General features: G+C 38.4%; 1 protein-coding gene across 1 annotated transcript in view; it reads left to right on the top strand.

Moving 5' to 3' along the window:
* The window catches only part of LOC114695330 (EGF-like and EMI domain-containing protein 1), a 695481-nt gene that overhangs the window by 576757 nt on the left and 96390 nt on the right, over positions 1 to 22334 (top strand). The window contains 5 exon segments of the mRNA XM_037206530.1: positions 651 to 788; positions 4958 to 5080; positions 7684 to 7881; positions 9846 to 9923; positions 9926 to 10018. Coding sequence (XP_037062425.1) covers positions 651 to 788; positions 4958 to 5080; positions 7684 to 7881; positions 9846 to 9923; positions 9926 to 10018 — 630 coding nt within the window.

Here is a 22334-nt window from a genome sequence, read left to right as displayed (position 1 = left end):
TGTCTGCATGCTCAGGCCAGTCAACATTCATATGCTGAGTCTGATGTTCACCAATATGTCCAAATTACTAGCATATGCCAGGGATGGTGATATGTTTCCAAATTAACAGTATGCTAAGATGATAAGTGTGTTTTATATGCATCAAAGCTGGTTAGCACTCTCTTGTGATGCAACTTACAGATTATCAGCCAGTACACTGGTTCAGTCTCTCTTAAACCCCAAGTCACTTTTAACAGTACTTTTATGAACCCATGGGCACTGAAAAGAACAATCATCAGTTTTAAATACACACACACACATACACACACACACACACACACACACACACACACACACACACACACTTTGGATCCCCTAAAGGAAGTGTTTTTTAAAGTATTTAGTAGCCACTCATGGACCCATTCTTGCCTTTCTTATCCTCTTGTTACCTGATTTACCACTTCTTCTCATCACTTAGTAGTTCAATACAGTTTAGGCATGTATAATGCTCATGACATGCCTTAGAATTTTACTTTTCTGTCTGTAAAGTGTTGATGTATTTCCAATAGAGTGTGTCATCCTCTCAAAAGAGAAAGCATGTGCATTGTTAACATATATTCCATTTTTCTCTATTGTTATGCTAATAACCTTCTTTGGCTTGTTTTGGAAAGGAATTGAATTAGAAATTGTAAATATCTGTGAAAAGAACAATGGTGGGTGTTCTCATCACTGTGAACCTGCAATTGGTGGACCCCATTGTTCCTGTAACCAAGGACATCAGCTCGACACAGATGAGAAGACATGTATAGGTAATGTTTGGTAAATGCTATCTTCATTCAGAGTTTCTCTGGACTCATTCAGAACTTACATGTTAATACACATTGCTACAGTCTGAGCCGCAACCCTCAGACTGAAGAGAGCTGCATTAAACTGTGCCTCTGATCACTGATACATAGCAAAGACCTCATTATACTTGGATATTTACCTTGACATTAAGGAGACTGAAATTCGTTTAATGAGATATATGGCCTATTAACTCTATGTGAATAAAAATTATTGTTTTGTTTCAGGAAAATATTCTAAAGTCTATCTAACCTACTAAATTTATATGCTTACAATAGATACAACTGTGGGTCCCAAGTCTTCCTACCTCAAGCAGAAATAAAATCAGTTCCTTGGTTTTCAGTTTGGTAATGAATTAGATGAATGTGCTATGGCAGCTTTTAACAAAAGAAAAGTTTAAAAATAATCATTCTTTGGACATCCCAGGTCAAACACATTTTTAATTATGTCCTATTTGTGTGTTTATGCATGGGTAGGTGTATATGTGAGTGCAGGTGGCCACTAAGTCCAGAAGAGGGATTCAAGTCCCCTGGACCTACAGTTTCTAGTGACTGTAGGCTGCCTGATATGGGTGCTGTGAAGATAACTTGGGTCCACTGCAAGAGCAATACATCTTCTTAACCACAGAGCCATTTCTTCAGCTCCTAAACCCACTTTTAATGGATGGCATTAAGAGCATATTACTAGAATTTCCATCCTTAGTTTCATTTATTTATTATTTGTAATGATTATCATTTCTATCCTTTTCAACAATGAGAAAAATAATCCCAACTCAGCCTTCCCTCATAAAGAAATGCTGAATGGAAATCTCCCAGTGTTTCTCTGCTAAGCAAGGGAGCCAGTATGAAGTGTCACTGCTGTGCTCTGCTTCTGAAACATTCCAGGCCCCCAGATAGTGACATCTTCATTTTAACATAGAAACACTGCACTTTCCTTAATGATGACATGTGTTTTTGCTCTTTAAAGCAATAATATGAGTGCTAGAAAGCCTCACTTTCTCTGCGTGCTCTTCACTGTGGTGGGAGACAGTCTAAAGCAATAATAGAGAAGTGATGTAAGCACTGGGTTTGGTTATTTGGCTTTGTACTTTATGAGAGAATGATCTCATGGAATTTAAGTATTCTGTGGCCTCACAAAACTATTGAAGCCCAAATGAAGCTATTGCATATGTGTCTTGATCCAGTAGTGCCTTCCACACTGCTGGGAGTCCGCGGCGCCCAGCATATCAGAACCAACTGTTTTCCTTGTGCCTCTTGCAATGAAAAGTATGCCGAGTCTTCTGTCTCAATTAACATTTAAATTTATGAAAGAAATGAATGGTTTTCTTTCTCTCTCTCCTTTCTTCCTTCTTTCTTTTCCCTCATTTTACTTTTCATGAGTACTAAATAAAAAGAAAACAGAAAAGTTTTAGCTTTTCTTTATGTTTTTATAAATGTATTTGTTCTTATATTCTTTTAAACCTTGATGTCTTTAGTCTTTGAAAAGTACAACTCAGGAAACTTAACTTATTTACAGCTAGAAAAAATATAGCATCTGCTAGGGTTAGAATGCAGAAAATTGCATATTGATAAGATTTCAGCAGTCAACAAGGCAATGTTACACTGCTTTATGGTTTATTTTGTTTCATTTTTTCAATAATACAAATGCTTGTTTCTGAAGACTAGATTTCACTAGGGCAATAGTAACTACTTACTTAGCCCATGAGGTCACCCTTGTTGTTGCCTGTTGTTTTGTAAAACCAGCCATGGGTTTTATCAAATGTTAGTTACTGGGAGGTGTTTTCTAAAGATGGGAATATACAAGAAAAGATGCATACAGTCCAGCTAGCATGCCAGTGGTCAGCCCCGCCGAAGGGCGGAAGCCTCATGCTGAAACCTAGAGAAAGGGCAAAGTGTCATTGGAGGGACAGTTGTTTGATCCCAGGGAGGAATTCCAAGTTAATCAAACAGCTAGACACTAGGAAGAATTTGTAAGTTTTCTTCAGCGACTGAACAGAGGCTGGAGTTTTTTGCTCTCATGCTTTTCAGAGCTGAGTGGTTAAGAATTTCACCTCAGTACCACGAGTTTTCCAATTTGGGGAGTTAGATTTTTCTGTTCAGGTGAGTGGTGCGTTCTGGCTCTGTAGTTGTGTTGTGTTCTACACAGCAGCCAAAGCCGTAAAGTATGAATAAAAGAGGAACACAGACAAGCGACGATTTCATTAAGGCTATGGAAAGAAATAAAGAAATATAGAAAGCAGCTGGTATAAAGGTTTAAGTGACAGTGGTTTCTAGAAAAGACTTGAGTGAGGGCTAACTCCGTGAAGTCTGTAAGTGTGAAAACCTGAATTCTGGTCCCTAGTACCCACATAAAAGGCTGGGCCTGTAATCCAGGAACTTGGAGATGGAGACAAGAAAATACCCTTGATCAGCTGATCTAGTGACTAAGAGACCCTTTCTCAAAACATAAAGTGGAGAGAGCATTGAGGAAGACCCATGATACATGTGCACTACACACACACACACACACACACACACACACACACACACAAATTCTACCATAGAAAAGGTAAGTTTCTGTTGAGCTTTTGAACTGAAGTCAGTGTGCAAGGTAAGACATTTCCCCTGAAGAATGAAAATGGCAAAATAATCAGACTTTTATATATTATATTACAACATATAATAACTATCAGAACAAGGAAGTATTTTTAGATTATGTGATGAATCTAGCCCCTTGCTAGCTGAGACCTGTGAGGCCCTGTTGGTAAAAAGGCCTTTTTTTTTAATCAAAAAGAAAAGAAAAATATCTAAAATTTAAAAAAAAAAAAAACCACAAAGACTACTGTTTTAAATGAAATAAAAAAAATGTTTTATCTTTTGTTTTTTATCTTCTGTGTTCACCTTGTTTAATCTAAAGGCCAGAGACAGGTTTAATATGAAAAAAAACTAATATCTGTAATCTTCTGAGTGGAGCTCCTTGTGACATTTTGCAGGAGAAAGAATGCATTGTGCCCAAATGACTTTCATTTAGATAGTTTATGGTGACCCCTCACCTTGACTGGCTGATTGCATTTCCTTTTCTTCCTGTCTCTTGTCTTCATTTCCGTGAGTCTACTGACCCTTCCAAGGTTAATTGAGACATTGACCTCTTTGTACCTGTGGTCACTCATGTAGTCCTGGAGCAATAGGATTCTGTAAACTCAGCAGGGACAGCCACGCAATCTAACTGCTCAACACATAGAGGCTAGAACTGAGCCAGAGGCTAAAAGCCAACACCTTCATCATGTAATCCCAGGCAGCCCAGAGTAGAGGGAAACAGAGCGAGTGTCTCCTGTACCCTTCCGCTCTTATGCTCAGAATGACCCTTTAAAACTCAGGCCAAGTAGATTGCTGTTTAGCTGAATGGTTTCATTGACAACAACTGGAGCTTTTTTATTTTCCCCAGGCCAGCTGTGTCTTAAGAACAAGCATTCAGGATTGTAGAATTCTCGATTGATGGTGCTATATACACAACAGCTCACCTGGCAAGACATTCCAGAGGAATGATGTCACAGCTGTACCAAACCCCCACTCAATGTATCCTCAGCATGTTTGAGCAAACACTCTGAAATACTCATAATTCAATACACAATATGTGAAGGAAGTGCCTCTTCCTTCTCACAGACATGCAGTGTCCACTCCTCTCCCTGGTTGAGTATGAAGGGAATGTTTACTTGGGAACACTCTTTGATCTATGGTCTTGAAGAAGACTCACCTCATGAAGTCTAGGGCTGTCCTTTCTGCAGCTGTCAACTGTTATTAAATGGAATTCTTTGGATCTTTGGTCTCCATTCTGTCTTTTTCTTCCTCAAGTTCCGTTTATTCAGTCAGATTGCTTTTTAAACTGGAAAAAAAAGCAGAGATCTCTTTTCCTATGCTTATAAATGCATTCAAAGATTATTTACATTCATTTAAATTAAGTAACAGACATGAAAGGAATGCACAAGAAAGTAGGTGTCATTATTTTTGTGTAATAGTTTCTTCAGTGTCTGTACTACGTGGCCTGAGAGGTGGGAAATGGTTAATTGGCTGTAATTTAGAAATGAGGCCTCTTTGAGCTTCTGCAGTTTTGTTGAATTCTGCTTCCTGGAGTAACACAAATGTCCTTTGCCCTTCAGACTTTGATGAATGCGAGAGCGGAGATGCCTGCTGTGCTCAGCTCTGCATCAACTATTCAGGAGGCTACAAGTGCAGCTGTCAGGAAGGCTTTCAGATCAGTTTGGATGGTTGTGGATGTGATGGTAAATTCCTGAGCTCTCATGGAAAGACTGATGTGATGTGCAATCAGGGGCAGGAGCTGGGAAGTGGGTGTCTTCCAAACTAAGGAAATGTGGAGTTCTGTGAGTTTGTGCCATGTGGCCCTAACTTTTGGTGAACCTTTGGTGGCCCTAACTTTGAAGAACCCGAGATCTCCATTAGTGAAATGAAGATAGCAATAGGGTTAGGAAGTAAATTAAGGGAAGTTTATAATAAAGGTAAAGTAGTAGCATGATGTTTGGTTTAGAAAAGCACTCCACTAAAGGCAGCTCTGATTAGTATGATGTTCATTGGCCCATATGCTTTTCACATGTATGCATACAGAGGAGAGATTCAGAGTGAGTAACACACTGATGATGGAATCTTCTCTAGCATGCTGGACTACAATTACAGAGTTGGTTGTTGAAAATCATTTTCAAGACAAGAAATATGAAAGAACTACCATATACAGGAGCCCTCCCCAAACTCTGTATAGAATGTAAGGGTGAGGTCAACATGCCACATGATATTTCACATCCATCATTATTACCGCATTGCTCACAATAACAAAGATACAGAACCAGCTTAGATGTCCATCAGCAGAAGAATGGCAGAAAATGTGGTACATATAGACAACAGAATTTTATCTGTCCCAAGAAAGATGAAATCAGGCAGTTTTCAGAAAAGTATATGAATGAGGGGTCATTTATATTAAGCAAAATAAAGCAGATCCAAAAAGACATTTTCTTTCATATGCATAATCAAAATTTAAATCTGTTCATGCCATGAAGGTAGTAAAGAGATAGAAAAGGGAAGGGGGAGATGATAGGTGGGAGGGGCTAGAAAGTGTGACGGGATACAGGAGAGAAGGTAAGAGGGAGGGGCTAGAGAGTGTGATGGGATACAGGAGAGATGGGATACATGTGACATAAAAGAAGGGCAGACTATAGGGGAGGAAGGGATTAAAAATAAGGACAAAGGATAAGATAGGGCAAGGAGGGAAGATAAGAAAGAATAAAATTGAATGGCATATGTGTATAAACATGCTATAGTATAATCAATTGCTTTGTATGCTTACTTAAAAATAATTAAAAACAAAATTATCTTAAATATATAATTGATTTTTTCATTTCGCAATTATTATTATTATTATTGTTAAAAACATACTTTCTTGAAATCTGTACAGAGGTCATAATATTACTATCTACTCCGGTGTCAAGTCAAATATATGACATTAATGTCACAGAGAAAGTAGAGTTTCATTGCTTACAGAAACTGATCCTGATTTCTGATGGTAGCCAGGCTTTAAACTACTACAAGCCAGCCCTTCAGTATAGATCAAAGAAAAACACACTGTGCTATCTATATACACTAAACACAGTGGAGTATATTACCATTTATCATTTCCATCCAATTAACAGAGCCAACAAAAGCTGCATTTTATGCACCATCTGCTCCTAAGAGGAGTGAGCCAAGAAATGATTGCATGGCACAAATGCACACACTTGGGTGTATACACAGGGGTAAGGTGTGCACCATCTGAGGTGAAGCTGGAGTGTGGTTTCAGTCTGGGACTTTCTGTGTATCTAACACACTGACTGAATATAAAGTCAGACTTAGTCATAAATCTGGTAGTTACATGAGAACAGACTAGTTAGTATTATTCTGTGCCAAAAGTTCTCCATAGACCCTGCATGGAATTATACAAAAAAGTCAGTATCCACTCGCATACTTAAGCTGAGAAGTTAGTACATTTCTGCAGAATAAGACACAGCTTGGATTCATTGAATTTAAGTCTTATGTTCTTCACTCAAGAAGGCATCAGAAATCCCTGGTTTATGTGGCCACCCTTCAGTAATCTTGCAAATGAATGAAAGCCAGTCAGTAGGTATACCTGAACATTGGGGGATATACTTGCTTTCTGCGTGGCAGGATGCTGCTGCTGGTTAATGAAGGTCACAGTGCCTCAAAGGGCAGATGCTGGTTAACTCTACTCTCCCTAGATGTGGATGAGTGCCTGGATATCAATGTGGACTGTGGCCAGCTGTGCATCAACTCCATAGGGACATATGACTGTGCCTGTGAAGAAGGCTACAGAATGGGAAGTGATGGAAGAACCTGTCTTGGTCAGTAGCCAAGGGGTTGTGCTGAGTCTCCTAAATTTCTTTTGCTTCCTCATCTTCAGGGTGCTGGTGAGGGAAACCTCACAACCCTCACTGCCTCCCTCCTTTAGGTCTCTGTCTTTCTGTCCACCTTCTATCCTTCTCTCCCTCTCTTTCTCTCTTCCTTCTCTCTTCTCTTTCCTTCTTTCTCATTCCTTCCCTCTGTCCTGATTCCCTCCATCCTCTTTTTTCTTCCTCCTCCTCCCGTTTTCTTTCTAGCTTTACTTTATTTCCTTTGTCCTCTGTCTACTGTAATTAAGCCCCATACGGGCAGCATCTGGCTGCTGGTACAATGGGCCTCTGAAGAGCCTGCTCAGAGCTCCTTGCCCATCATTCACCCCTGCTTGGCTGTCTAGTTCAGACTCTCGCTATCTGTCAATGCTTGCTTGCTTTTTCCTCCTTCTGTCTACAGTGTTGAAAACCAGTCTCTTCCTCTCTGGTCTGAGCTTTAGATGATGAACAGCTAGAGGAGGAAGAAGAGGTGCTAGACATCCTGAGGTTTCCAGGCCATCTGGTTCAAAACCCACCTCAGCCGTTCCCTTATCTTGATCCTTCTCTGATTGCTTCATATGAAGATGAAGACAATAATGAAGAAGACCAGGAAGCAGAAGAGTTCCAACAGTTGACAGCCTTGCACAGAGTGGGTGAGTGAAGGAATGGTTTCATTGTTAATCTATCCTCATCATTAGATAACTCAGGCATGTTGTCCAAGTAACTTCATTATCAATAGTTAAGGCCATCAAATGTTGACATAGGAGATCTAGTAGAAATATGGGACCAAAACCTTTACTTTTGCAGAGCTTTCTATAAATTTATCATCTCTTGACTTCCATTTTTTATACAATAAAGGGATAATATGAAGGTATTTGTAGAAATGGGAGTATGGGGTGAAGAAGTATGTTGATGGTTCAGTGAGTAAGGGACTTGCTACTATGAATGACCTGAGTTCAATATCTAGGACCCACATGGTGGAAAAAGGTAACCCACTCCCAACAGTTATCTCCTCACCTTACCACATGTGCCATGGCATATGCATACATATATACACATGCACCTAAATAAATAAATAAAAATAAAAGTGAAACTAGCAGTAATATACTTGTATTATAATTAATTTATAAGACTATCTATAAATGCTTCTGCATAAAGGTAGAATATTTAAATGTTTCTTTATTAAATTTCTGCTGCTTTGGCTAGTCAAAATCAGAATAAATGTAGTTGAGACAACAAACATAGACCAAGTGAAATCGTTTGACCAAGGTTTGGAAAGAGAGAAATCCAGTTACATCTCTGCTGTCTTCTCTTCGATCATTTGCCAATCATGAGATGTGCCATGTACTCCTACAGACAGCTGTTAAGAAAGTGAGGCAGGTGCAGTGGTGAGCAACACAGTTGTGATGAACACGCACAAAGTGGAAATCAGCTCTGTACAGTCACAAGGCCCCACATCCACCCATCTCCCCCACACCAAGATGAGGACAAAACATGAGCCCACGTGTAAACAACTGAGTAAATGAATACCTCTATGCTTTCTCATAGCAGGATAATATCCATCAAGAAGAGAATGAAGAGGCGAATATATTGCATTTCAGTAAGAAATAGAATACTATAGTCACATAAAAGCTATTTGTGCACACAGAGTGTAGAAGAATAGTACAAACACTGTGATGATGAAACCTGTAGCTGTAAGGTTTCTCTGGTCTCACCCAGCCCCATGGTCCCGCAGCTCCTTATAAAATAATCACTCAGAAGCTTAATATTATTTACAAACTGTATGGCCTAGGGCAGACCTCTTGCTAGCTAGCTCTTATATCTTAAATTAACCCATTTCTATCATCTATGTTTTGCCACATGTTCCGTAACTTAACAGTGGTCTGCTGGCATGTTGTTCCTTGGGTGGCAGGCTGGTGTCTCTCTCGCCTCTGCCTTTCTTCCTTCTTGTCTACTGCTTAGATTTCCTGCCTGCCTGTAAGCTGCCTTGCCATAGGCCAATACAGCTTTATTTATCAACCAATCAGAGCAACACATATTCACAACATACAGAAAGACATCCCACAGCAGAAACCTGACTACAAATGTACTTACTTTACAATTCTATTTATGAAAAGTTCAGAAGAAATGTGTGGTGTCAGAAATTATGGTAGTGTTTTATTTTTGAGACTAATAGCATTGACATTTTAGGTGACAGGTAATATGCAATACCCTGATCTGAGTTTGTGGGCCGCTGGCAGGTGTATTTAAATATGTGCACCTTTACACATGATAGTTAAGCTTCAATATGAATTTACTTTAAAATATATCCATAGAAAAGTCTAGAAAGAAAAGAATAACAAGCCTGGGCTATCTGTCCCTTTTGTGCTCTAGAATCAGTCATAGACCTGGTTTATGTTTCTTCCCTATTGCCCATTATGGAAGGAACAATAATCTAATATTATAACTGACCAAAATAAAATCTGCTCTGTGTTGAGAATTATCTCTTTGCTAAAGTTCTCTTCCATATTTTCTTGGGAAAGATACCTAATCTGATTTCTTTGGGGAATCAAGAATTTTGCTTTATTTTTGGTTACATGTGTAGTTTGGAACCAACTAAGCTGGTTTCCCATGACAGTCTGTTTAGATGGCACCTTTGGCCTGGACTGCAGCTTGAGCTGCGAGGACTGCATGAATGGGGGGAGGTGTCTCGAAGGAATAGCGGGTGCCTCTGCCCAGAAGGCTGGACTGGCATTCTTTGCAATGAAAGCAACACCTTAAGAACTGGTGAGGACCGACAAGCTCCTTTGGGTGAGTTCTCCTCAAAAAAGGCACCCTAGAATATACTGATTAGCTATTTACTGAGAGATAGCAATATATTTGTTGTAAATAATGAATGATGGTGGATGCTGGCATTTGTAAATATGACTGAAAGGAAAGATTTCATATTCTCAGGGGAAGGTAATGCTCAAAAATCTTGCTAACCCACAAAACAAATTAATAAAAGCTCCTAATAAGGTTGGTCTGATAAAAACCCTGTGCTCAAATAAATCACCAGCACTTGTTCCAGCTATTCCCAACGGAAAAAGCAGGAAGGTTTATGTTACAAAGTACAGTGAATTTGCTTAAAATTTTCAAAAGTGAAATTGTTTAGCTGGGCTTGCTTCTGGTGGTTTTTTTTTTTTTTGTTTTTTTTTTTTTTTTTTACCTCTCTTTCCCCCTTTGAAAATCACATTACCATAGCCAATGGTGATAGTTTTATCTTTTTATATAAATCTCTCAAGAGAAACTATCAAAAATTTAAATATGATACCATCCAAATATCATTTCATTTGTGTTTTAAATGAAGACAGCTTTTAGGAGTTAAAACTTCCATGTGATAAAATACATTGAGGTTTTTTTCCCCCTCTTTTTAACTTTCCCATATACTTAAAAATATGTGTCTTCATGGTTATCTGGAAGATAATTGAGCAGATATTTCCTTTTAGCTCCATGCATGCAAGGAAAAAAGAGCAGAGGTATGTTCTACTGCATGTCACAGGCATAGGACCCAGGTCCTGACACAGTGACATCTTTTGGCCAGCATGACTCATTTGGGTGATCAGGCTGTTCCCCATGAGTCCCTGTGATCATGTTCTCTGCTGCTCTGACCATTTGAAGCAGCTCACTGTCTGTACATAATATATACCTAGTCACTGGGAACCTTCCAGAACGAGATTCCTATAAATCCCTCTTTTTTTTTTTTTTTTTTTTTTTTTTTTTTTTTTTTAATCTTTATCATAGTCTTTGCCAATTGACTATTTCTAGGAAGTTAAATCACCGGCTACTTGATTTTCTGCACTTTTTTAGTTCTGTGGCTGTTGTTTTACTAGGAACTCTGAAGATTCATTTCTGCCTGTCATGTAAACCTTCACGTGATGGCCTCTGCAAGCCTTGGTCTTTCTAGTAGATGTGAAGCACTCTATCTTATTGTATTGACATTCTTTCTTGGAGAGTGTACTCCTTGGTCAGGTACAATTAATTCTTATTTATTGTGAGTTATTCTACATTGGAGTGCCAACCACATCAGTACAGACAGAACAAATGTTGGTGGAGACCCTCACTTATATTGACTCATAAGATCACATACTCCATAATATAAAATGTATATAATGTCATCATATGACTATTACAATATAGAGATTTGCTTTATCATGCAAGCCCATTGATATTCTTGTGTGGTTTGAACATATCGTCCTTGATGTGGTAACATGGGAAATAAAACTATATAATCTACTTCTGAAGCATCAGAGGAAAGCACTGCTGATACAAATCTCATTTTGAGAGATTAAAGAGAGCCAGGTAATAAAAGGAAAAAATGTCCATGTCTTCATACATGGAAAACCTTGCAGATGCCCTGAGTATTCACAGAGCCTTTCTGGAAGGATCTGCTTCAGAAAGCAGAGGCTAAGAAGGAAGACAGAATAATCCAAATCAACTCAAAGGTTTCAACTGATTCCTTAATCAAAAGGGAGTGGGAATATTCTTTAAAATCCATATAAATTATATATTTTAAAGATGATTGGCGTTTTAAATGCAACCCAGGAAACTGAAAATAAAATTGAGTAGAAATCAGAAAAATGGGGCTCCCAACTGAGGTGACCCTAACCCTAACTCTAATCCTCCCTACTGAGTAGATGACTATCCCAGTATCTTTTTTGGTCTACTATGAAAATATCTACTTAGACTTCTCAACATAGGACTTGACAAATGTTCATCCCCAATCCCTTTCTCTTTTTTAACTTGTATTTCCCCCTTTCCCTCCTACTCACTCTTTTACAGCAACCTATGGCTTGAAATTAATAAAAAAAAAATGGTTAAGCCCAGTTAGTAATGCATTTACCTAACACTCACAAGGCTATGAGTTCAAATACTAACATTGCATAAACCAAAAATTTTGGAGCGTATCTGTAATCCCAGCATGTAAGAGGTAGAGGAAGGGGGATTAGAAGTTTAAAGTCTTTATGAGTTCAAGGGCAATCTTAAATACATTAGACCTTGTCTCAATGAAAAATAGAAAGATGGAAAGAAAAATCAATAAGCACATCGAGAAAATAAAAGGAATCTGAAGCCGGTAGGAGGCAATATCCTTAATATAGCATTAGAATAAAACTTATGGTAAAATATCCACGAAAATAGCTAATACAATTATCTCAAGAGTTATGTGTATCCACGTTAAAGAGAGTCACAATTTCCTCAGCCTACATTTCTGGATACGTGGTACTTCTGAAAGAATGAACATACTAGAGAATATTGTCATTTGCTTAATTTCATCAAAATCTGAGAATGCAAAACACCTTGGGATCCCCCAAGAGAACTCTAGCTGCATTCATTGCTGGTTTTAAAATATGACATTTTCTCCCTCTGAGTTTTCTCCACATTTTTCAGAGTAAAAGATACAGTTTGTTTCTCATTAAGGTTGGTTACAGTTCTTCAGCAAATGTGTCTGGGTAGTGTTGAAACCACGAGGGTTAGAGTTTAAGGAGTAAGGTCAGTTTTGCATTTGAACCTTGTTAGCATCTCCTTAAGTCATTATTTTTCTAACCAGATGTATCCTCTGGAATTCCCCTGGGGTGATTAAATCATAGAAACTAGTACTAGACCAGAGTTTTACCCTGGGTCTGCAAGGTACTAAGAATTTTAATGATGTGGTAGCCATCCTAATAGAAAGACCACATCTCCTCTGATCTCTCCTTCTGGCTTTCCTTGTGATGGGCAGGATGTTCCATTACACACTCACCTTTCCTAATTTACTCACAGCTTGTTCCAAGGAGGCCAAAAGAAGGGAATGCAGGGGCATCTGCCATTGTCGGAATGGAGGCACCTGTGATCCTCAGACTGGACAGTGCCAATGCCCCAGGGGTCTATGGGAAAATTTGTGAAGAAGGTAAGAATACCCTCTCAGTAAGATGAGCCACTGTTAATTTGGGCATTGGGGTAGGGGTTTAATGGAAATGAAGACTTCAAAGACTATGTCTATATGGACAAGAATATAGTTGCTTTGGCCACGGCAAGCATAACAGAACAAAATGAGAGCTGTTAGTGTGGTTGTTTGAAAGATAATGAACCTTACAGGCTCAGGTATTCAAATGCTTGCTCCCTAGTTGATGAACTATTTAGGAAGGATTAAAAGGTGTGGCTTGTTGGAGGAGATATGTCACTGGGGGTGGGTTTTGAGGTTTTAAAAGTCCATGTCAGGTCCAGTATCACCCTCTCTCTGCCTTCATCTAGAGGATAAGATGTAAGCTTTCAGCTACTGCTACAGCACATTGTCTGCTGACCTACCATGCTGCTCTCCTCCATGATGGTCATGAACTCACCCTCTGAAACTGTAAGCAAGCCCCCAGTTAAATGTCTCTTTTTATAAGTTGCTGTGGTCATGGTGTCTCTTCACAGCAATAGAACAGTAACTAAAACACTTGGGTATCTGTGGTGCAAGCCAGGATAAAGCCTGATATGAGAAAAGAATTTTGTTTTCTTCTCAAGAAAAAGTTGGGTTTGTGGATGTGGATCCAGAAGAAGGACCTGGGAAGAGCTTATTCTTTCTGGGGAAAAAAAGAGAGAAAAGAGTAAGGTCCATGTGGCAAAAGTAGGAGGGAGATGAAATCAGAGAGCAAGAGAGGGGAAAAGAGAACAGGAGAAGAGAAATTATGGTTCACAAAATGCCAGCGATAACCGTGCCTAGATTCTTCATAGAAACCAATGTAAAGGCCACATTTCCTCCACTGGTTTGCCAGAGCTCAGTTACTGAAGGCAGAAAGGTAATTAACATGGTATTACCCAGAGTTTGCTAGAATCTATTGGGAAGTTCATTAGGTTCTCACAGTCCATGGGAACATGGAAATCAAATTTACTTTCCATTCTGGAGTATAGGAAGGCTCCTGATAGCCATCCAAGTTCTTATCACTCTGAGAAATATTTGTTTAATCTTTTAAAAAATACACTAAATGGTTGCAATGAGGTCTGCCAGGAATGACTACCCTGGTACAGAAAACAACCAACCAAACAAACAAACAATCCTGGTCTTGCCCTTTGAATATTGTGACCAGGTTTGACAAACATAGATTATAAAGGTTGATAGGTATTGCAAATTAAATACTGATGCATGGTTGGAAGTAAGACCATAGCAAGATTCAGATTTTGACAAAGAGAGACTTACAGAGAAGTGAAACAAGAGAGATGAGGTGAGGCTGCATGAGGAAAGGGCATTCCTGAGCAAGGTGGGAAGATATGTGGTGTGTCGAGGACCTCAGATAGCAGCAAAGACATGCGCGGAGCTAGTGGTGCAGCAGGAATTCTGCCAGTGTGGTGGCTGTAGTGCAGTATAACTGTAATTAATGAGGCAATTCCACATAATTTATCTGGTAATCAAGAGAGGCTTATTTCTGGGGTAACTTACAGCCAAAAGGGATTGGTTACAGGATCCGGGAGAGATGAGTTACCATCGCCATGCCCCAGGGGTAGATCATAGGCAGGTGTGGCAGTTATCTGCTGTCACTCTAGGGGCAGTGTTTCAAGGTCAAAGCTGGAACAGCTACCCACTATAACTCCCACTTTTGTCTAAATGAGAAAATTCTAACCTAATAAAAAATTATCTACAATAGGGATGATTACCAAATATTGTCCCAGAGGAATAAGGGATAATGACATAGACAAGATGAAACTACATCAACAAGAACAACACCAAACAGGAAACTAATACTGAAATCCAGAGGAGTCTGGAACATAGGTAAATGGTACATTACAGAAATCCTTCCAAAAGATGTCCTACCTTGAAGAACCTGAATCTAATACTTAATAAGTTCTAGCTAAGATACAAGAAGATTGTAATTATAACTGTTAGTCTCCAATTCCATCAAAGACCCAAGAAGAAATATAATAATACCTGAGAAATGGGAGAAGGACACAAGCAACTTTCAGGAGTCTTGCAAGAGTAGACAGAGACAGCTGGCAGCCTGGACAGTCACCTAGATTTTCTCAGTATTGTTGGTGCATTCAAATTGGATACAGACCTAGAATATCTGTCAGACCATTCTCAGAAGCAGTTTTTTTGAAAGACTATCCTACACTCTCTTGGCAGAGTTCAAGAGTCGCTTTTACTTGTGTCCTGCTTGTATCAAAGGGACAGTATTTGTACTGTCAAAGTTGAAACAAGGGCATTTCTTTGCCCAATAGGCCATTTTTTTGTGCCAAGAAGAAGACAAACTTCCAAATGGAAATGTCTCAGAAGCCCAACATTCTCTCAGGATCAGATCAGTGCTGTCAGGAGCAATCGTGTCTCATGTCAAAGGAATTCCAAGTTATCAAAACATTAAAATGCTATATTCTCTAGGTCTATGAAGTGTTTGAAGACTACTTATCCATCTGACATATGTTTCTGTAAGTCTAAAGAACCTAACTAACATAACTATAAAAATGACAAGCATGAGTGACTATAGCTCAGTAAGTCTTCTCTACTAAAATAACTTAAGGACTAAGGCTTCCCATAACAAGATAAACAGTCTGTAAGCAGATGTACCATATAAGGACAATGACCTCAAGATTGTAACAATACCCAAAATAGCTTAAACAGAGGTATGAATGTATATATAGTATAATATGCAATATGACAATAATCCTAAACATATATCAATATACAAAATATCCTAAATAGAGGTAGAAAATACATACAATATGACAAATACAATTTTACATCTGTATCAAGATACAAAACATTTCAAACAGGAGTAGAAATATATGTACATTACAACAAATATAGTTCTGTATTTGTATCAATATATAATTTATCTTAAATAGGAATATAAAAATAGTTCACATTTGTATCAATAGACAAGAATCCATATCAGTGCAAATTATCTAAGACTGATATTTTACTAAAATAGTTTACTAGTAAATACAATAATCTACACTAATATCCTATACTTATCCATTCCTCTTTTTCTTATCTAAAAAAGAATATTGAGTCTGAATTTCATTGTTTGACCCCCAATGTACAACCATCCACCCATAACCCTGAGAAAAATGAAACATTGGGAGAGGGGGGTCATTCTCTGATAGTTACTTCCTGCTGTTTAGAAGGCAATGGTATCTCTGTCGGGTGCTGTAAGAGAGCTTAGATTGTTAGATCTCAATAGAGCTATTCATAAAGTATGCAACTAGTCTCAGAAATAGATAAGATTGTCTGATTTTCTGGCTAAAAGTGTAGTGTGATGGACCATCTCATCTTGGAACTATCCTGAAGAGTTTTCAGTCCGAAGCTGATCATGAGTAATGTTCTTAGGTACCATGGCATCATTCTGGACTGGGTAGAGTTGTTGTTGTGGGGCCCCATCTTGCTTCTGGAGACTTCAGAAATTGACATTGGAGAAGACTTATTTTTTTACTATGGAAAACTTGAGCATTATTAATATCAAAGTGGAAAGTTTGGTTTTAAAGATAACATGACATATAAAAAGGTATTCTGAGAAATCAAGAATAAGCACGGAGAGAAGTAGAATCTTGGTGACAATGGTCCTTTTTATTGGTTTTCTTCTGTTCCACACCAGATGGCTCTTCTGATATGAGACAGAATGTCTTAAATTTTTTTCTTTTAGCATTATGCTCGGGTTTAGAGATGGAGGAAGCCAACTTTCAAATCCAAGGCCAGCTTTATATATAATTGAATTGGAACCATAACTTTTCTAGAGTTAAAGAGATACAGTTGTTAGGCAGTAAGATTTTACCCTGTGTAGATTGGTACCAATAGACTCTTATCATCTGTTGTAGATATTTGGATATCCAAGGCCTTCTGTTTTCTGGAAGATGGTTATTTCTACTATCCTGTAAAGACAAAAACCAGAACCCTGCCCCAACCCTTGTATGTTAAGTTTTTCTTACAATTTGTAGAGATGTCACATCTGGGGATGAGCTTTAACTTCTCATCTAGGGGTTTCTCCTGTTTGAATCGAATTTTTATTAATTGTTGGTATCCATAGCTTTTCTTCTCCTGTGGAAACAAAAGCAAAACCCCTTCCCCAATGTAGGATTACCCTGGTTTCCATTCTGAGGTCAACTCATCCTTGAAATAAACTGGTTGGTTTAGTTCAGGAGTTTTGTCTGTCATCCAATGTCTCTCCGCAGTTGTTGTTCCTTTCTCATCAGCATTGAGAAAATTCAAGGTTAATAAAACATTATGCAATCTATTTCTAGAAGTCATTGTTAACTGTTGCTGTTTATTTAGCATCTCCTTTAAAGTTCAATTTGATCTTTCTATGACTGTTTGGCCTGTGGGATTGTGTGGTATACCTGTAACATGCTTTATATTGTAATAGGCAAAAACAAAACAAAACAAAACAAAAAACCTGTCTCATTATACTGGAGACATATGCTGGGGCATTATCTGTCCTAATTTGTACAGGTACTCCCATGATGGCCATAACTTCTAATTGGTGTGTAATCACAGAATCAGCCTTTTCAGAACTCATAGGAGTTGCCCACTGAAATCCAGAATAGGTGTCAATAGTATGGTGAGCCATTCCTTTCCTTAACAAGCCTTACTGCAAATTGGAGTCCTTGTAAGATGGTATCCCAAAAGCAAATGGAACTTGAGTTTATAAGTTTATAATTTTCAAAGCCAATCAAAATGTATATAAATTTATCATGCCCAATAGAATGAAAGATTAATTAACTGTGGTAGCTACTTTTGCTGCCAGGGTCTCCACTGTGCTAGCTGTAGTAAGCAATTATGAAATGGTAATGCCAGAAACAGTAGCAGCAGTGGCCACCTCTGCTATAACAGCAACAATGGCAGCAGCAATGTCAAATTCTCTTCTGGAGTGTGTGGGCATCCACTGGCATGGTTACAACTCCAGGGAACACGAACAGCTAAGGGCCATTTTTCTTGATCCCAGCACAACTTAAGCTGGCAGTTCTGCAAAAGAACAACTAAGAACCATGAAGAAAAAAACAAGCAGGTCACAAGGAACATAACTAATGGTCTTATGACCACATTTAGGCTCATAAATTTTAAGGTATCTTCAAAGAGGGCTAAATGAATTTCAGGAGGCCAATGAATGGTGCACAGAGCCACTCCTGAAAAGTAGGTACCAGCTTGAAGAGGATTTTGAAAATGAAAAGGCTTAGCTGGCATGCAACTGTTATCAAATGGAGGTCAATGACCTTCAGGGTTATCCTTAATCTCCAAGGTGTCTGTGTGACACGTTCTCAAACATACTTGAAAAAGCAGTTACCATACATTACCTTCTGGAGAATCCAACCACGTGGCTACAGTTCCTAGACTTACGTTAATGCTTGCCAAAGCTGGCCATATTGGACTCTCAATCCCCATTGGCATCAGAAGGGGAGAGTTTTTTCATGAAGGCCCAATAGGTCTCTTGCTGTGGGATGTTCTGTATGGCAAATGTGTTGCTCTGATTGGTCAATAAATAAAATACTGATTGGCCAATGGCTGGGCAGGAAGTATAGGCGGGGCTAACAGAGAAGAAAAAAAGAAAGAACAGGAAGACAGAAGGAGTCACTGCCAGCCACTGCCAAGACAAGCAGCATGTAAAGATGCTGGTAAGCCACGAGCCACATGGCAAGGTATAGATTTATGGAAATGGATTAATTTAAGCTATAAGAACAGTTAGCAAGAAGCCTGCCGTGGCCATACAGTTTGTAAGCAATATAAGTCTCTGTGTTTACTTGGTTGGGTCTGAGCAGCTGTGGGACTGGCGGGTGACAAAGATTTGTCCTGACTGTGGGCCAGGCAGGAAAACTCTAGCTACAGTCTCTGCCATGTTGGGTTTCAGCAGCAGTCACAGGGTGCACTCAGCACTCAGGAATCCAAAGAGGAACCTCATTGTCCTGAGGAAAGACACAAACAGAACCCTGGGCCCACATCAATACCAGATCGGGTCTCCTCCAAGTGCCAGTAGAAAGATCCTTCTATTGCACCAGAGGGTGATTTGCAACAGGAGCCCTCCAGTGCTTATCTGCAGCATATACTCCAGCAGAATCCACTGATAAAAATTTAAAATATATAAAACAAGGGAAAGAATAGAATGTAGAGAGGAATAATGAGTCCCTAGTTCCCCCTTTTGACTTTAGCAAAATATGTTTGTTTGTTTGTTTAAATAGTTCAAAATTTTCTTTTATTTTTAATTTTTTAATTAATTAATTAATTTTTCTATTATCAGCTTGATACAGTATAAATTCTTAATAGTGAAATGTTTCATTGAGGCTGCTCAGTAATTGAGTAAAACCAAAACTTATTATAAGTCATAGTCATCCTAGGGTCCCCCATGCTATATATATAGCCTCCATGGTTCTGTGGGTTATAGCCTGATTGTTCTTTTCTTTATATCTAGAATCCACTTTTGAGTGAGTACATACCATGTTTGTCCTTCTGGGTTTGGGTGCCTCACTCAGGATGATTTTTTTCTAGTTTCATCCATTTGCCTGCAAATTTCATGCTGTTATTGTTTTTCTCTGCTGAGTAGTACTCCATTGTGTATATGTACCACATTTTCTTAATCTATTCTTCAGTTGACGGGTGTCTAGGTTGTTACCAGCTTCTGGCTATTACAAATAGTGTTGCTATGAACATAGTTGAATATGTATCTTTGTGGCATGAATCAGCATTCCTTGGGTATATGCCCAAGAGTGGGATGGCTGGGTCTTGAGGTAGTTCGATTTCTAATTTTCTGGGAAACCGCCATACTGATTTCCACAGTGGTTGTACAAGTTTACATTCCCACCAACAGTGGAGGAGTGTTCCCTTTGCTCCACATCCTCTCCAACACTGACTGTCATTAGTGTTTTTGATCATAGCCATTCTGACAGGTGTAAGGTGGTATCTCAGAGTTGTTTTGATTTGCATTTCTCTGATGATTAAGGATGTTGAGCATTTCTTTAAATGTCTTTCAGCCATTTGTGATTCTTGTTTTGTGAATTCTCTGTTTAGCTCTTTAACACATTTTTTAATTGGATTGTTCAGTATTTTGATGTCTAGTTTCTGGATTTCTTTATATACTGTGGAGATCAATCCTCTGTCAGATGTGGGGTTGGTGAATATCTTTTCCCATTCTGTTGGCTGTCTTTTTGTCTTATTGACTGTGTCTTTTGCCCTGCAAAAGCTTCTCAGTTTCAAGAGGTCCCATTTATTAATTGTTGTGCTCAGTGTCTGTGCTGTTGGTGTTATATTTAGGAAGTGGTCTCCGGTGCCAATGTGTTCACGAGTACTTCCTACTTTCTCTTCTATTAAGTTTAGTGTAACTGGATTTATGTTGAGGTCTTTGATCCACTTGGACTTGAGTTTTGTGCATGGTGACAGATATGGATCTATTTGTAATCTTTTAAATATTGACATCCAGTTATGCCAGCACCATTTATTGAAGATACTTTTTTTCCCACTGTATAGTTTTGGCTTCTTTGTCAAAAATCAGGTGTTCATATGTGCATGGATTAATGTCAGGGTCTTCAATTTGATTCCATTGGTCCGTATGTTGGTTTTTATACCAGTACCAAGCTGTTTTTATTACTATAGCTTCATAGTAGAACTTGAGGTCAGGGATGGTGATTGAAATTGAAGAAGATATCAGAAAATGGAAGGATCTCCCATGCTCATGGATTGGTAGGATTAACATAGTAAAAATGGCAATCTTACCAAAAGCAATCTACAGATACAATGCAATCCCCATCAAAATCCCAACACAATTCTTCACAGACTTGGAAAGAAAAATATTCAACTTCATATGGAAAAACAAAAGACCAGGATAGCTAAAATAATCCCATATGATAAAGCAACCTCTGGAGGCATTACCATCCAACCAGCTCTCTTTATGAGTTGAATTCTATCACTTTTGGGATATTTGCTATTAATCTCTCCCAAAAAATTACTACAAGCTCTTTGCCAAGGTTCACTTTCTGCCTATAATTTGTCAATGTCATCCTTAGTTAAAAATACTACAGCTTTCTTTCTTTCTACTGGGTCCATTCTTGCTAATTGACAAACTTTCGATTTTCCTTTTAAAATCAAGTCAGATCTTTTCCACATAAGTTTTTAATTTTTTACTCTATTTGTTATAAATATCCATTCTAATATAATATCTTCCCTCTGAATTAAAATTCCTGTAGGAGAATGCTTAGAGGGTAAAATAACCAAAATGCAATCAATCTTTAGATCCACATGATCCACATTGTACTTTCTTTTCCATCAAGGCCAATTCTCTCTCGTTTCAGGTAATAATTTTCTTGTACTATTTAAGTCCTTGTCACCTTCTAAGGTTTTGAACACTTTACTCAGTTCATCATTTTTTACCCCACCAACAGTTCATAGATGGGTAAATGTCTTCGAATGATCTTTGAAAGTCATTAAGAGTCTGTAATTGATCTCTCCTAATTTGCTCCTTTTGGGGTCTAACTTTCTGTAGACCTATCTTATATCCTAAATAATTGATAGAATCTCCTCTTTGTATCTTTTCAGGAGCAATTTGTAATCCCCAACAAGGCAAAATTTTCTTTTCTTCTTCAAACATTTTTTTCTAAGGTATCTGTGTTTGAATCAGCTAGTAAAATATCATCCATGTAATGATAAATTATAGATTCAGGAAATTGTCTACATATTACTTCCAACGCCTGTCGTACAAAATATTGGCACAGAGTTGGGCTATTCAACATTCCCTGTGAGAGAACCCTCCATTGATATCTCTTAACTGGTTGAGAATTATTATAAGTAGGCACCATGAAAGAAAATCTTTCTCTGTCTTTTTCTTTTAAGGGTATTGAAAAGAAACAGTCTTTTAAATCAATAACTATGAGAGGCCATCCTTTAGTTAGCAATGTAGGCAAAGGAATTCCAGATTGTAGAGAGCCCATTAACTGAATTACCTTGTTAATTGCTCTTAGGTCTGTTACCATTCTCCATTTACCAGATTTCTTTTTAATAACCAAAACAGAATTCCAAGGGCTGGTAGATTCTTCAGTGTGTTGAGCATTTAACTGCTCTTGAACCAGCTGTTCTAAAACTTGTAATTTCTCTTTTGTTAAAGGCCATTGTCCAACCCAGACAGGTTTATCAGTTAGACATTTTGAAGGTAGGGCTGTTGGC

This window comes from Peromyscus leucopus, chromosome 6 (genome assembly GCF_004664715.2).
Source record: "Peromyscus leucopus breed LL Stock chromosome 6, UCI_PerLeu_2.1, whole genome shotgun sequence".
NCBI classification, from domain to species: Eukaryota; Metazoa; Chordata; class Mammalia; order Rodentia; family Cricetidae; genus Peromyscus; species Peromyscus leucopus.
Note: the sequence above shows the minus strand (reverse complement) of the source record. Positions and strands in the feature narration are given on the sequence as shown.